The sequence below is a fragment of the Thamnophis elegans genome, chromosome Z (genome assembly GCF_009769535.1).
Source record: "Thamnophis elegans isolate rThaEle1 chromosome Z, rThaEle1.pri, whole genome shotgun sequence".
Taxonomy (NCBI): Eukaryota; Metazoa; Chordata; class Lepidosauria; order Squamata; family Colubridae; genus Thamnophis; species Thamnophis elegans.
In genome coordinates this window covers 10,431,419-10,449,095 of record NC_045558.1, presented here as the reverse complement: position 1 = coordinate 10,449,095, position 17,677 = coordinate 10,431,419, and the positions used below count along the sequence as shown (strand labels likewise).

At 41.9% G+C, this 17,677-nt stretch overlaps 1 protein-coding gene across 1 annotated transcript in view; it reads right to left on the bottom strand.

Annotated features, from left to right (window-relative positions):
- Nucleotides 1-17,080, bottom strand: part of DPP6 (dipeptidyl peptidase like 6) — a 230,004-nt gene extending 212,924 nt beyond the window's left edge. Inside the window, exon 1 of the mRNA XM_032234960.1 lies at nucleotides 17,042-17,080. Coding sequence (XP_032090851.1) covers nucleotides 17,042-17,080 — 39 coding nt within the window. The remainder of the gene's footprint in view (nucleotides 1-17,041) is intronic.
- Nucleotides 17,081-17,677: the final 597 nt, after the last annotated feature.

Here is a 17,677-nt window from a genome sequence, read left to right as displayed (position 1 = left end):
AAAATGCTAAAATTTTTTGATGGTACTTAAATCTTATATTTGTAATGACACTAAGACTTCTATATGCCCAATGTTGGAAAGATTATACTATGATGACAATGAGACAGTGATCAATGAAAGTGATGAAACTGACAGGGATGACAAAATTAATGGCTTTCATTAGAGGAAATGGGCAAAATTTAACTCTGAATGGAAGCTTTCATGTAGATTTTTTTGCAAGAAATAGAAATAGAGAATTCTTAGTTGTGGTACCCTTGTTATGGACAACAATCCCATGGAAATATGACATTCTTAAATGAATTTTAGAACTGAATATGAATAAAGATGAAAAGGAATAAAACAATCCCGGAGGAGCAAAATTATTGCTTGCATTCCTGTTATCATGATGTTTAATTTATTCCTCTTTTTTTTATTTACCCCTTCTGACTATATTCTCTGGGAATTTCGGGAAATGCACTAGCTGCACATTTGAATTGTGTCATAGTGTGGAAAATAGATCTAAATTTCACAACAGTGACTGGGGACAGAGCAGAGGTGGGTATTCAGCAGGTTCTGACCAGTTCTGGAGAACTGGTAGCAGAAATTTTGAGTAGTTCAGAGAACCGGTAAATGCCACCTCTGACTGGCCCCGCTCTCATCTATTCTCTGCTTCCTGTCCCAGCTGATACGGAGGAAATGGGGATTTTGCAGTAATTTTCCCCTGGAATGGGTTGAGAATGGGGATTTTACAGTATCCTTACTCTGCCACACCCACCAAGCCACACCCACAGAACTAGTTGTAAAATTTTTTTAATTCCACCACTGTGACAGACAGCCAATTTGGCGTAATTGATAAAGCAGTCAGATAGAAATGGGGAGACTGTGAGTTGTTATGTTTATTAATTAAGTAAAGGAGTAGAATAAGATGTAATCCTTAACTCATATATGCTGTTGTTGAACTTTTAAAAAACCCAACAGCAAAAATTCTATTGCTTTGCATAAGCTGGTTAATATGGCTATAGCAATATATAGCAAATAATATAGCAATAGCAATAGAACAATAGCAGTTAGACTTATATACCGCTTCATAGGGCTTTCAGCAGTTAGACTTATATACCGCTTCATAGGGCTTTCAGCCCTCTCTAAGCGATTTACAGAGTCAGCATATTGCCCCCAACAACAATCTGGGTCCTCATTTTACCCACCTCGGAAGGATGGAAGGCTGAGTCAACCCTGAACCGGTGAGATTTGAACAGCCGAACTGCAGAACTGCAGTCAGCTGAAGTAGCCTGCAGTGCTGCATTTAACCACTGCGCCACCTCGGCTAGATTTCTATTATGAATATATACCAATAGTATTTGATTTACGAACGAAGTTGGAACCAGAATTTCCTCTGCTAAACAAAGCGGTTGTTAAATCAGTTGTGTCCAATTTTATGACCTTTTTTTGGCATGGTTGTTTAGGTCAATCAATGCAGTTGTTAAGTGGATCAGGTGCTTGTTAAACACACCCGGCTTTCTCTGTGTACTTTGTGAGAAGCTCAGAATTCGCCATCACACGAATCTGTGGCCCTGCAACCACTGTAAATATGCAACCAACTTTTCTTCATATGATTGTGGAGCTGTTGTAAGTGCGAGGACTGATTGAAAGTCACTTTGTTTCAGGGCTGTGGTAACTTCAAATGGTCACTAAAGGAATGGTTGTAAGTCAAGGACTACAATTTCCCCGTTGCCACATACTCTGCCGTTTTGCTTTTCTGTATTGTTGCCAGAGTTCATTGTAACAGCATTGCCAAAAAGGCGTTAAGAGTTGTTAACCTAATCGTGCGAGGCTTCTTTTCTGCTAATGTTGTACTGCTAACCTGGGCATACAAACCCTTTGCTAGACCAATTCTTGAATACAGCTCATCTGTCTGGAATCCGCACTGTATATTGGATATTAATTGAGAGAGTCCAGAGGTATTTCATAAGAAGAGTACTTCACATCTCTACTCACAACAGAATCCCTTATGACACCAGGCTTAAAATTTTGGGCTTGGAAAACCTAGAACCGTGATGGCGAACCTATGGCACGTGTGCCACAAGTGGCATGTGGAGCCATTTGTCAGGGCACGCAAAGTGTTGCCCTGTCAGCTGGCCAGCACACATATCCGTGCTGGCCAGCTGACTTCGGCCTTCTTTTGAGGCTGTTTTTCATCCTCTGGAGGCTTCTAGAGCGCGAAAAACCAGCCCTGCGGGCAAACCGGAAGTTTAGGAATGGACTTCCGGTTTGCTCATAGGACCGTTTTTCACCCTCCGGATCCTTCAGGAGGCTTCCCTGAAGTCACTTCTGGTTTGCTCGTAGGGCCGTTTTTTGCCCTCTGGAGCCTTCAGGGAAGCCTCCTGAAGCCTCTGGAGGGTGAAAAACTGATCTATGGGGAACCTGGAAGTTCGTGAATGATGACTTCCAGTTTGTCCATAGGTCTGTTTTTCACACCCCGGAGCCTTCAGGGAAACCTCCTGGAGGCTCCAGCGGTCGAAAATCGGCCCTATGGACAAACCGGAAGTCACCATTCCCGAACTTCCTGGTTCCCTGTAGGTCCATTTTTCACTCTCCGGAGGCTTCAGGGAAGCTCCTGAGGCCTCTGCAGGGTATCCAGAAAGGGGGCAGGGGAGGCTGTTTCGGTGACCCGTCAAAACCGCGCTCGACTAAGCCGCGCCCGATTAAACCGCATCGCTGACATCATCAACAGGGCGACAACAGCGAGCGCAGAGAAAGAAGGGCGCTTTAAAGAGCGCTTTGAAAGCAAGCCGATTCAACTTAAGGTAAGGATTAGGTTTAGGGTTAGGTTAAGGGTTAGGGTTAGGTTTAGGGTTAGGTTAAGGGTTAGGGTTAGGGTTAGGTTTAGGGTTAGGTTAACGGTTAGGATTAGGTTTAGGGTTAGGTTAAGGGTTAGGTTTAGAGTTAGGTTTAGGGTTAGGTTTAGGGTTAGGTTTAGGATTAGGTTTCGGGGGGTTAGGTTTAAGTTTAGGGGTTAATTTTAGGTTTAGGGTTTACAGCGTGCTTCTGTCTCTGCGCTGTTGTTGCCCTGTTGATGACGTCAGCAACGTGGTTTAGTCGTGCACGGTTTAGTCAAGCGCGGTTTTGTGGTGGAACCGGCTGTTTCATCCTCCCCAGGCTCCTAGAAAGCTTCTGGAGCCTGGGGAGGGCGAAAAAATCATGGCAAAAGCAGGGGGGGGGGTTGCTGGTCGCGCACATGTGTGCGCAGGCTGGTGGTGTCACACACACATAGTATTATGGGTGTGGCACGTCGACACATGACCCCCTGTGCTCCCCCCGCTTTTGGCACGGCAGCCAAAAAAGGTTCGCCATCACTGACCTAGAACTACGCAGCCTATGGTCTGACCTAAGCGTAGTACACAAAATTATCCACTACAACGTCCTACCTGTCAATGACTACTTCAATTCAATTCTCAATTTAATAGGTTTATATGCCGCCCAATCCCGGGGGTCTCAGGGCGGCTTAGAATTCAGCTTCAACCACAATAATACACAAGCAAACAATGGATACAAACTCAAGGTAAACCACTCCAAATTCGATTGCAGAAAATACGACTTCAGCAACATAGTGGTCAATGCCTGTAATGCTCTACCTGATTCTGTTGTTACATCTCCAAACCCCCATAATTTAAACCTAAGGCTGTCCCATTCCTAAGAGGTCTGTGTGGGTGTATGTGCATAAGTACACCAGTGTCCCTACCGTCCCAGTCCTACTGTCTCCATTTATCCGTACCCTTTTACTGTGGTCATACTTACGTTTATACTTATACCTGCTATCTTTTACATGCTTGACAAACTAAATTAAAAAAAAAGATTCTTCTTATCCAGTGTTGTATGTTTCTTGACTCTGCACAGAGGTGCTCTTAAACTCAGGGTTGTTCTTCCTTACACAAAGTAAAATATACTCCTTTGGCAGGCAATTATTTAAAAAAAAGGAAAATGAACCTAGCACTTCATAAAAGAAGTGAAAGAGGAAAGAGTAGGGGAGTTTTAATTTAGAAAATTATAGGTAGATGATGAGGATGAATGAGCTTTCAAACCTCAGAACCATCCAGTGACTGGCAAAGCTTTAAGTCCAAAGAGCGTACTTCTTCAACAAATGAGATAATTAATTACTAAAGGACTTTATGACAGCTACTTGCATTAATACCATGTTTTTCAGAGTATAAGATGCACCGAAGTATAAGACGCAGCAAGGTTTTGAAGAGGAAAAATTTTTTGAAAATTTTTTGCACTCTGCAAACCTCCCAAAAACGGCCCATTTTTTTTTTTTTTGCGAAAATGGGTTCATTTTTTTTTTCAAAAAAAAAAAAAAAGGGCATGGATTGCTCTTAGGAAATTTGTAAAGTGCTCCGGGGGGAGGGGAAACGAGCAAAAAACCACCCGTTTTTTGCAAAAACGGGCCTGTTTTTTTTTCACAAAAAAGGCATGGATATCCTTTAGGAAGCTTATAGAGTGCTGCTGGGGACTGGGCAGGGGGGACGGGCCATTTTTTCACTCATTTCTGCCTCCTCAGCCCCCAGGAGCTGTCTGAAAGCCTCCTAAAGGCCATTTTGGTGAAGGGGTGGAGTTTCAGGAGGCAAAAAATGCTGTATTCAGTGTATAAGATGCACCTAGATTGTCAGCCTCTTTTTTGAGGGAAAAAATACTTACACTCTGAAAAATAAGGTAGCTTTGAAAAAAGACAGAGGAACCAGTGAATATGAACCTGTCTGAATCAGCTAGTGTGAGGGCCACAAATCAACTTTTCTCTATACAGATAACACTGAGTATCTCTGACGGACAAAATAAAAATCTACCCATGTGATTTCTAAGAGACATCAACAATTTTATGGCATATCATCAGCACGTTCATCATTTCTGACAGCGGTGGATGACACGATTTCGATGTCTTGCAGAGACACCTTGCCACCTCATAAAGATGAAGAACAACACTTATCAAAGCTTATAATGATGGCAGTGACGATTCATCAATGAAATTTTAAAATGGAGTTTTACCGTTTCACCATACTATATAGTCCTAAATCATGTTGCATCACTGATACAACCAATAGCACTTACAGTAGACTTACACAGCGGTTCCTAATGTGCTACACCCTTCTCTAAGCGCTTTACAGAGTCAGTATATTGCCCCCAACAATCTGGGTCCTCATTTTACGCACTTCGGAGGGATGGAAGGCTGAACCAATCTTGAACGTGTCAGGATCGAACTGCTGGTAGTTGGCAGAATTAGCCTGCAACACTGCATTCTAACCACTGCGCCATCACAGCTCTTGATAGATTCCCCTTTGGCTAAGGATTAGGAGATGGTGGTGAAAGGATTAAACCTCGCTCATTCAATATGTTCTTGATATTAATTAACCCAATGTTATTTAGAACATATTAATGGAAGGTATCTAAGTCAAGATGAATTCAGTGGAGCTTGTCTCTCCAAAAGTGAGCATGTGACATTGGCACCATTGTTTGCTTCTCCCCAAAGAATTCAGTTTCCTAGCGGAAAATGCCAAGCCAACCAACTGCAACATTGCAGTTTCCAAAAACTGCTGAAATAACCCTGAAAGATAATAACCGAGCCATAAAAAGAGTTCAGCTCCACTGGAAGGCAGCTGCTTGCTGACCTATATTCAATCTGCTAAATGAATATTATAAAGTCATTCCTTCATATCAGAGGCAATGCGATTCTCTTATTGCAGAAAGAGAATCTGTGTCCCAACAGATGTTGAATTGTGTCTCTGAGCAGTATAGTCCATAATTCAGCGGGGCTATTGAGGCTCACCAAATGCCTCCTATTGGAGAGCCCCTCAGAAGACAGATGGAGCTGCCTTTTATTTTGTTTTGAAAAGAATCTGTTTCATGGCTTGCAGTGGAAATGAATTTATCTGACCAGCCAAATAATTTGTCTGGATTGAATCTGGCAAGGCAGCAACCAGCCATTTCCAGGCTGGAGAGAACTATTATATCAACGGGTCTCAGTTGCCACCCAAGGCCATTAAAATACTGCCCAAGAATTCAATAACTCAGAAGAGTGGAAGAAAAATGTGTAGGATGAACATCTGGAGCGCGCGCGCGCGCACACACACACACACACACACACACACATATACAATATGTAAAGGCTCCGAATTTTTTGCACTGGGGTGGGAAATCAATGCCTTTTCTTTTTAAGGCTTCTTGTCTGCAATAAAAGTTTTAATCTAGCCAAATAATTTTTGGGCCTTTTACCAAATCAAGTCAAAGACTGAATAAGTGACTGGAGGGCTGGGATTTATTATTGAGCCCTGGGATAACCGTTGGCCTGAATTCCCAGTTTGCAGCCAGTCTGCAAATTGGGCTGTGACTATCTGGCACTCGGGTTAAACTGATGTCTTCCTGACTTGACTTCCCAACATCTGGAGGTGGATTAAGGTGAATCTAGACATCCAGATTTGAAAACAGAAAAAAAAAAAACAGAACAGAGTTGGAAGGGGCTTTGGAGGTCTACTAGTCCAACCCCCTGCTCAAGCAGGAGACCCAATACCATTTCAGACAAATGGCCCTCCAGTCTCCCACAACGTCTGAAGGCAAACCATTCCACGGGGTAATTGGTCTCACTATTAGGACATTTCTCCTTGGTTCCAGGTTGCTTCTCCCCTTGATTAGTTTCCATCAATTGCTTCTTGTCCTGCCCTCAAGTGCTTTGAAAAATAGACTACCTGCCTCTTCTTTGTGGCAATACCTCCAATATTGGAAGGCTGTTGTCATGTCTCCCCTAGTCCTTCTTTTCATAAAAGTAGACATTCTCAAATCCTGCAAAGCTTTTTTTTTTACTACTGGTTCGGGCGAACCTTAGCATTTTTTGCTAGTGGTTCTAGCGAAGTGGTGAGAACTGGTAGAATTTCACCCCTGACCTACACCAGCATTGACGAACCTTTTCGGCACCGAGTGCTGAAACAGGAGTGTGCATGAATGGGACCACTGGAAACCAGAAGAGCAGCTCCCCGGCGTGGACATGCAGGAGCTCCAGAAACAGGAAAAGCAGTTTCCAGGCGCACATGCACGTGCTGGGAAACTGAGCTTCTCGTTTCCAGCATGCACATGGGCGCGGTCACCTGGTCCTCCGGTTTCTGGAGCACATGTGCACTTAAAGACCAGCTGGCCGGCATATTGTCAGAAATCGGAAGCTCAGGGAGCTCACGCCAGGGAGCCGTGAAGAACACCGGGCTGGCACACATGTACATGCCAGAACATGGAAGAGCAACAGGCGACAGCTGGTGTGCCTGGAGAGATGGCTCTGCATGCAATTCCAGCATAGGTTCGCCATTACGGCCCTACACTGAGCCAAGGTGGCGCAGTGGTTAAATGCAGCACTGCAGGCTACTGCTAGATCAGCAGGTCAGCGGTTCAAATCTCACCGGCTCAGGGTTGACTCAGCCTTCCATCCTTCCGAGGTGGGTAAAATGAGGACCCAGATTGTTGGGGGCAATATGCTGACTCTCTGTAAACCGCTTAGAGAGGCCTGAAAGGCCTATGAAGCGGTATATAAGTCTACTGCTATTGCTATTGCTACACCATTTTCTGACAGATGGCAGTCCAGTCTCTTCTTGAAAGCCTCCAGTGATGAAGCTCCCACAACTTCCGAAGGCAACTTCTGTTCCATGGGTTGATTGCTCTCACGGTCAGAAAGTTCCTCCTTATTTCTAGGTTGAATCTCTCCTTGGTCAGTTTTCATCCATTGTTCTCTGTCCGGCCTTTGGGTGCCTTGGAAAATAGGGTTGTTTTCTTAACGTGGTATTTAATATTTTGTAGTAAAAAAAATTGTTCTTACAGGTGGAAGGGGGGGGGGCAAAGAAAGCAATTAGCTTCTTCCCTAATGAGTTCACTGCGCTTTGCATTCCGGAGGGAAAATGGACTTTCCAAGCACAGAGCAACCCATTACATTTCTGCCTCCCTCTTGGTACCTTCAATTCGAAAACAACTCAGCCATTTTTTCCAATCCATATAACACCCCTACCTACAAACCACTTAAGTGGAAATGTTTAGTAGAACCAATTTAATCACCTCCATTCCAAATTACAAACCCATTAGCAGAAGCGGCTTGCAGTTTAGCATTATTTCTAAGGCATTATCATTTTGCTGTTGTTTTTGTTATTGTTATTGACTTTCCTTGTTGTACTGCTCTGCTGGACTACCTCTTTTTTTTTTCCTTTTGCCGTGTAATGTGCACTTTCATCCATGTCATAAATTCACAGGCCTACATTTCAAATGCTCATATATAGCTTCCCTTAGTCCCAAGGCAGGAAAAACTGGAGTGGGGGGGGGCAGTGAGCGTAAGTTTAAATAAAACCATGTTTTTGTGCTTTGAAGATCTGCAAAGGAAGGACGCAGCAGTGTTGAAGATGGCCAGGGCGAAACTTGAGGGTCTTCCTAGCAGTTTTGATATGGCATGTTGTGAAAAAATTAATCAGGATTTCAAAATATGTATTTCAATGGTATTTTCACCCGGGTGGTGGGGGCAAGGGAGGAATAATCAGAATACCATTCTGCTTTATTCAGCAATTTAAGCAATCCAATCTTCGCCCCACTGTAAACTTGAAAGTGCAACAGAGACAATGCGACAAGGGTACCAGAAGTGGTATTCTACTGGTTCGACCAGTTTGCCCGAACCGGTAGCGGAAATTGTGGTTGCCCACCCTAACTCCCTCCCTGGTTCTAGGGCATCCCACTAGGCCCTTTTTTCACCAAAAGGACATGCGCAGAAGGCTGAGTGCATGTGCGGAGGTGGGCATTCACCCTCATATTTGCGAATTGGTAGGGAAGGTAAGTGAATACCACCCCTGAAGGAGACCCACCTGTACTTGGCTTGCAGAAGCAGTACAGGTAAAACCTGTACCGTACAGGTAAATGACTTAAAACCATTTATTTAGCTACCATTCAAAGTTACAACATTTAAAAAAGTAACTTTTTAAACTCACAAGAATGGAATTTTGATCCCTACAATGGATGGATGGCTGCAAAAGTTGACGAAGTTAGCCAAGGTAGCTAAATTGACTGCTTTGATCAAAGGAAAAAAAATACAAATACTTTTATTTCCACATGGAAACAGCTTCTGGACTTTTGTCCTTGAGGTGTAAAAAAAATGAAACTTTAATTAGATGGATTTGTTGTGATATAAATGGTTGGTTTAAACTATTAGGTAAAAGTAAAAAGCTGAGGTTTGTGTTAATGCCTTATTCTACTGCACCAAAGGGAGTCAGAAGTCCTTGCCTTTTCTTTCTTTCTTCCCCGCACTCATTTTCCACATTTTTCCTTCCCTTTTCCCTTTCATATTTTCCTATTGTTTGCTTTTTTTTTGGTATCTTATAACATAAAACTAGGGTGCCAAACTGGATTTCTTTGAGGGCCAGATCAGCATTATGGTTTTCTTCTGTGGGCCGGCCGCAAGGGGGAGGAAATGGGATGGACACATCCTGCAGCACTCTGTCAGCCAAAAAGGGACAAGGGGAAGTGCAGGAGGCTTTCTGCATCCCATCCTGGCCAGCAGAGTAATGCAGGAGGCTGCCCAGGCCAAAAACGGGGCATGGGGAGATCTTTGAGTTCTAGTGGACTATTATTTAACTATGAGCCAGCAGAATGAGGGAGCTGCCAAAACAGTCAATGCAATCTTAGATTACATTAACAAATAGAATAGAATAGAATAGAATATAGAATAGAATAGAATATAGAATAGAATAGAATATAGAATAGAATAGAATATAGAATAGAATAGAATAGAATATAGAATAGAATAGAATATAGAATAGAATAGAATAGGATAGAATATAGAATAGAATATAGAATAGAATATAGAATAGAATAGAATAGAATATAGAATAGAATAGAATATAGAATAGAATAGAATAGAATATAGAATAGAATATAGAATAGAATAGAATAGAATATAGAATAGAATATAGAATAGAATAGAATATAGAATAGAATATAGAATAGAATATAGAATAGAATATAGAATAGAATAGAATAGAATATAGAATAGAATAGAATATAGAATAGAATAGAATATAGAATAGAATAGAATAGAATATAGAATAGAATAGGATAGAATATAGAATAGAATAGAATAGAATATAGAATAGAATAGAATATAGAATAGAATATAGAATAGAATAGAATATAGAATAGAATAGAATATAGAATAGAATAGAATATAGAATAGAATAGAATAGAATAGAATATAGAATAGAATAGAATAGAATATAGAATAGAATAGGATAGAATATAGAATAGAATAGAATATAGAATAGAATAGAATATAGAATAGAATATAGAATAGAATAGAATATAGAATAGAATAGAATTCTTCAGAGTAGAATTATTTATTGGCCAAGTGTGGTTGGACAACGAATTTGTCTTTGATGCATAAGCTCTCAGTGTACATAAAATAAAATAGAATACTTTCATCAAGAATCATAGGATACAACACTTAGTGAAAGTCATAGGTTACTAATAAGCAATCAAATTATACTAGGAAACAAACAAAACAATATAAATTTAAGATACAAGCAACATGGTTTTAGTCGTAAGTGGAAAGAGATAGGTACTAGGAAGGTAGAGAAGAATAATAGTAATAAAGTCAGTAGATAATTTGACAGTGTTGTGGGGATTAGTTGTTTAGCTGAGTGATGGCATTCGGGGGAAAACTGTCCTTGTGTCTAGTTTTTCTGGTGTGCAGTGCCCTATATTTTGTTGTTTTGAGGGTAGGAGTTGAAACAATTTAGGTCCAGGATGTGATGGGTCTGAGATATTTTTCACAGCCCTCTTTTTGACTCGTGCAGTGTACAGGTCCCCGATGGAAGGCAGGTTGGTAGCAATTGTTTTTTTCTGCAGTTCTAATTGAAGTCTGTGTCTGTCTTGTTCGGTTGCAGGGCCAAATCAGACAGTTATAGAGGTAAATGGATAGAACCAAGATCATGTAATGTTTTAGAACTGCTTTATATAGCCTTAGTGAAACCACACTTGGAATATTGCATCCAGTTTTGGTCACTATACTATAAAAAAAGATGTTGAGACTCTGGAAAGTGTGCAGAGAAAATCAACAAAAATGACTACGGGCCTGGAGGCTAAAACATATGAACAACGGTTGCAGGAATTGGGTTTGTCTAGTCTAGTGAAAAGAAGGATTGCGGTGACTTGATAGCAGTATTTGAAGAGCTGCCACAAAGAAGAGGGGTCAAACTATTTTCCAAAGCACCAGAATCAGAGGTGGTGTTCAGCCGGTTCGGACCGGTTTGCCTGAATTGGTAGTGGAAATCGCAGGTGCGTCCCTCCTCCCTGGTTCTATGCCATCCTATTAAGGCACGTTTTTGAGGCCAGGCACGTACATAAGCAAAGCGCATGCGCAGAAGACTGGGGAGCACAAGTGGGGTGAGCTGGTGGTAGCAAAATGTGAAACTCGCCACTGACCTGAAGGCAAGACAAGAAGTAAAGGGTGGAAGATTATTAAAGAGAGATCCAATCTAGAACTAAGGAGAAATTTCCTGACAGTGAGGACAATTAACCAGTGGAACAGAAGTTGCCTTCGGAAGTTGTGAATGCTCCAACACTGGAGGCTTTTAAGAAGAGACTGAAGAGTCACTTGTCTGAAATGGGATAAGGCAGGAGGTTGGTCCCTTCCAACTCTGTTACAGTTAGTCCTCAATTTACAACTGTTCATTTAGAGACCATTCAAAGTTACAGCAGCATTGGAAAAAGTGACATGACTGTTTTTCCCACCAGTTGTGATCGAAATTCAGACACTTGGCAACTAGCTCATATTTATGACAGTTGCAGTGTCCTGGAGTCACGTGATCACTTTTGTGCCCTTCTGACAAGCCCTCAATGAGGAAGCCAGATTCACTTAACAAGAAAGGTAATAAAACGGGGGCAAAGTTCACTTAACAAACCTTCTCACTTAGCAACAGAAATGCTGGACTCAATTGTGATCATAATTCAAGGGCTATGTGTACTCTGTTACTTTACTCTGAGATGGACAAGTTCCCCCTTCCATAGGTTTTCAGACAAGAAAGATTTATTGCAGGCAATAAACATCTTGTCTTCTTGAGCTCCAGGATCTTATTTCCAAGAATACAGTATGTCCAGGCAAAGTTTCATAAGCTGCACAAAATGTAGATATGATCACAAAACCAAAGACTCTTTTTCTTGCCCAAGATACTAAATGGCAAATGATTAATCTCCTAAAAACTTAGCGAGCTTCCACATTGTTGACTCACTACGTGGATGATTGAAAGCAGAAAGATACACCACATGCTGTGCACAGATATGAAACCACAGGCTTAAATGAAAGTTCTGCTTTGTGTCTGCTAGGAGGATATAACCTCTGCTTAATCACCACTTCTTTCAGTAGCCTAGAATCACGTAAATCAAAGGCTTTACCTCGGGAAGCCGATATCTGCTAAAATCCAGGTAGCTTTCTTAGCTAACATAAGGTCACTTCCTTGGAAGATTCTCAAGTACTCCTGATACTGATGGCAGTTTTGTAAATATCAAACCTCATAAGGCTCAAAATATCAAGAGGTCAATTCATATTGACACTATTACTGTGGTCATTTTGAGGTTGTCATTCAAGGAGATGCATCAAGGAAAGCCTGGTGCTTCCAGTCTTCTCAAATTTATCCTCTGTAGTCCTGGCAGAATTGGGACTGTGAGTCATCCAGTCATCCCAAGATGATTTTAACCTCAACTTAAAACCACTCGTTTAGTTATCGCTCAAAGTTACAATGGCACTGAAAAGGTAACTTAGGATCTTTGCATTGAGGACAGTTGGGGCATCGCCATGGTTAAGAGACCAACATTCAGATGCTTGGCAACTGGTTCATATTTATGTCCTGGGAGGTCATGTGATTCCCCCCCTTTTTGTGACCTTCTGTAAGCAAACTCAATGGGAAGCCAGATTCACTTAAAAACTGCAGTGATTCACTTAGTGGATGGGCATGCTGTGGGAAATGCGAGGTGGGTTGGATGGAGACAAGATAAGATGTATAGCTTGCACCTGGAGAGGTGTGACTGGGAAACAACTCCAGTCAGGACAGTGACCTGATTGGACCATGTGATGGACATGTGGGTGCAAGGGAAGGGACTTTGACTTTTCTTTGGGTGGGGAAAACCTGGGACCTTTCAGATTTGGGTTTTGCCAGATGTGCCAATATGACATCTGTCTGTCTGTCTATCATCTGTCTGTCTGTGTGTCTGTCTGTCTGTGTTCCAGCATAACTCTAAAACACCTCAAGCAATTTCAACCAAACTTAGTACACAGATTACTTACCCTCTGGAAACAAATACTGTGGGGATAAGACACCTCTAACACCCCCAGGGCTGTGTGTTCTGTTAAGATACAGCCTGTTGTGCCTTAAAATGGCTTCTACCGTACTGCTTTAAAATGGCTTCTACTGTACAGCACTGTGGAGTTGCCATGGCACTCCACAAGGGGGCTCCCTCTGGTAAGGGGGAAAATACAACAATAGAAATTGTTTGAGATGTTCTTGGGAGGAGGGTTTGGGATACATAAATACCCGAGCAGTGCCGGTTTATCTAATAAAATGGAACTCTGAGGAAGAGGCCTGCTTTGGAGTTTTATTTCTGTTGCGGTTGGAATCCCGACACCTTCCCTTTCAGCATGATCATCAGGACTGTTAGATGAGCCCTTGCTCACTGCAGGAGAAATGAAGGAGAAACGAACCTTTTTCTATTAAAAAGTCAAACTGATGAAGGGCTTGGCTTATTAGCTTGTGTAATAATCCTTAGCCTGGGAAACTATAGAGTGTTTCTATCTGTATCTGCATACTATCGGAAGTCTGTCTTAGAATTGTTGCCCCACATAAAACAAGAAGGGCTAATTCTCAGAACAATACAACTAATCCTACACTAATAATCCTTTCCCCTTCTTTCTGCACTGAATTCAGATGATTCTCAGTGTGGGAAGTTAGCACCTACCTCTCTCTTCGAAAAATGAGATATTTTAGGAAATATTAGAAGGACAGAATGTTTCCCCTAAAAGGGAGCAGAAACCTTTGTCAATGGGCCATTAAGGCCTGAGTCAGTTTATTCTACATAACAAAGATCTACCTCTTTCAGGCAGAGCCATTATAGGAATCCTAAAGCTCTTTCATTACATCATCACCCAGCAAGAGTCAACCAAGCCTAGGACACAGACAACCTACAAGTTACCCCTGCATGGTTCCATGGGAGTCTGACAACCAATCTGAATACACACTCAAATTCAAAAGCCCAGAGAGGGCATAAAACCCAGGTACTCCCAGCATCTCCTCCCTTTTAACCCAGGACTCAAACCATGTGACCAATAAACCATCTTTCCAAGCAGTCTCCATGTTTCTAGTGTCTTTCTCCCCACTTGGAACTGAACCCAGGTGGACATTTCTTCCAACACCAGAATCAATTCCACAAGGGGCAGATAAATAAAATCAGTCTGCTTTATAAATATTAGGCTACATTCGCATGTTACTCCTGGAATTTTGATGTGGAAGGTCGACATTTGCAGCCCTGTCGAAGGTGGGATTCAGCAGGTTCTGACCAGTTCTGGAGAATCAGTACCTGAAGTTTTGAGTAGTTTGGAGAACCGGTAAATACCATCTCTGTCTAGTCCCGCCCCCATCTATTCTCTGCCTCCCGAGGCCCAGCTGATGGGGAGGGAATGCGGATTTTACAGTATCCTTCCCCAGCCACACCCACCAAACCATGCCCACCAAGCCACGCCCACAGAACCGGTAGTAAAAAAAATTAAATTTGACCACTGCCCTGTTTCCATGCTCAATATGCTTAAATTTTGATTGTGAACATAATAATAATAATAATAATAATAATAATAATAATAATAATAACAACAACAACAACAACAACAACATCAACAACAACAACAATAATTTGGCAGCTCAAGAACAAGCCTTAGCCACAAACTGCATGAAGACAAAAATTCAACATGTTACCACCAACAGCAAATGTCGCCTCTGTAATGAGAAAGATGAGACAGTTGACCACTTGATCAGTGGGTGCAGCAAAATTTCACAAATTGGCTACCTACAATGCCATGACCGTGTTGCTAAGATCATTCACTGGGAATTGTGCCAAAAGTTTGGATTTGAGTACAGCAAAAACCACTGGGAACATCAGGTTGAGAAGGTTTTAGAGAATGAGAAAGTCAAGGTCTTGTGGGACTTCAGAATCCAGACTGACAGGCACTTGGCCCACAACACACCTGACATAACAATAGTTGAAAAGAAAAAAGTATGGGTCATTGATATTGCAATACCTGGAGATGCACGGATTGAAGATAAACAGCAAGAAAAAAAAATTCACAAAATACCGGGACTTGCAAATTGAAGTTGAGCAACTATGGAAAAAGAAATTGTGTGTTGTCCCGGTTGTAATTGGAACCCTTGGAGCAATACCCAAAGAGCTACCTCGCTATTTGGAAATTTTAAATTTATCAGACTTGAACATTCTGATTCTACAAAAAACCACCATACTTGGAACAGCTTATATCCTTCGATGTTACCTTAACAGTTCCTAGGCCCCAAGTTAGAACTCGAGCTGTTGAGCTACCAACCAGCCCCTAAGGCTGTGAATCTCACCAAAGATTAACCACATAATAATAATAAATCTATTCAATGCCTAAAGCTACTTGGTCCTCACTTCCATATCCCTCAGCTGCTGTTCTCTCCCCCCCCCCCCCCCCGGCCAATTCTTGGAAATGACCAGAAGCAGAGATTTGCAAGGATTCCTGCTGTGATAATTGATTACAAGAAGTTTGACTTATCTAGTAAGACTTGTAATTATCTTGCAGATACACAGTATCTGTGGCAGAATCTTATTCCCCCCCACTTTTTTAATGCATTAGCATTATTTTAGCAGAGGCTTTTAGCAGGTTTGAAATAGCAGTTGATAGTGAAGCCAGAATCCAATAACATGGGCAATAAACCCAGGAAAAAAAAGATTTTCTACATGAAAAATAACTTCATTTCAGACTATTGGTAGACACAAAGTTTAGAAATGTTTGGAAAATCAAACTTTCTAAGCATACTTGGAATACTGCATTCAGTTTTGGTCGCCACGATGTAGAAAAGATGTGTAGACTCTAGAAAGAGTGCAGAGAAGAGCAACAAAGATGATTAGGGGCCTGGAGGCTAAAACATATGAGGAACAGTTGCAGGAACTGGGTATGTCTAGTCCAGTGGTGGGTTCCAGACCCCGTCGTAACTGGTACGCTATGCATGGGGCCAGGTGTCTGACTCGGGCATGCATGCATGCCACCGGCCTGTGACATCCAGTTGCTCGGCGGAGATTGCGCAGGCGCCATATGCCATACCAGGCGGGCAGGTGGGCCAAACGAACCACTGTATCATTACGGTGGCTGCTGCTCCCGGCTCCTGGTACAGTCATACCGTGCTGTACCACCTGGAACCCACCACTGGTCTAGTCTGATGAAAAGAAGGACTAGGAGAGGCACGATAGCAGTGTTCCAATCTCTCAGGGGCTGCCACAAAGAAGAGGGAGTCAAGCTATTCTCCAAGGCATCTAAAGGCAGGACAAGAAGCAATGGGTGGAAACTAATCAAGGAGAGAAGCAATCTAGAACTGAGGATAAATTTCCTGACAGTTAGAACAATTAATCAGTGGAACAGAAGTTGCCTCCAGAAGTTGTGAATGCCCCAACATTGGAAGTCTTTAAGGAGATGTTGGATAACCATTTGTCTAAAGTGGTGTAGGGTTTCCTGCCTAAGCAGGGGGTTGGACTAGAAGACCTCCAAGGTCCCTTCCAACTCTGTTATTCTAATATTGTAAACATTACAATAAGCAACACTGCGATAAGGCAGTGAATGCATTGTCTGCTTATTTCTCTAGGATGCTCAATTTCTCTGAACCTAATTATATTTTGTATATTTCTATAGAACTGATCCATCTGAATCTTGCTAAATGCACCTGACTGCCAGCACTGAACTAATTGGATTGTTAGCCTAACCTGGCACTGTTCTTACCTTCAAGGAACATTTGGCCCCAAGAGGTGTCTCGTTCATAGGCTAATGGGGTTTTTTATTTGGTTTTATGTATTATTCTGGCTCTTCTAAAATATATTTATTGTAAGAACTTTTGCAATTGGGTAGTTTAAAGATCCAAGGAAATGAGTAGATAAAATAATCTCTATTTTTTATTTTTTATGGCTATAGTGCTTTTTTTTTTAGTAGATCCTTGTATCTTTTTTTAAAATTAGGTTACATTGCAATGCTTTTTTTAATACAAATATAGAATTCATTCCCAGTGACTCAACATTGAGAATAGGATACAAATAGACATGCAGTTCTACAAACAATGATGAAGAGTAACTTCAACAACTGGCAACAGAATAGAATACAGAATACCAGAGTTGGAAGAGACCTTGGGGGTGGGTGGGGGGTGTCTTCTAATCCCCAGCAGGAGAACCTATACCAGTGTTGGCGAACCTTTTCGGTATCAAGCACCGAAACGGGAGTGTGCATGTGCACATGTGTGCCAGGAACTGGAAGAGTAGCAATAGCAATAGCAATAGCAGTAGACTTATATACCGCTTCATAGGCCTTTCAGGCCTCTCTAAGCGGTTTACAGAGAGTCAGCATATTGCCCCCAACAATCTGGGT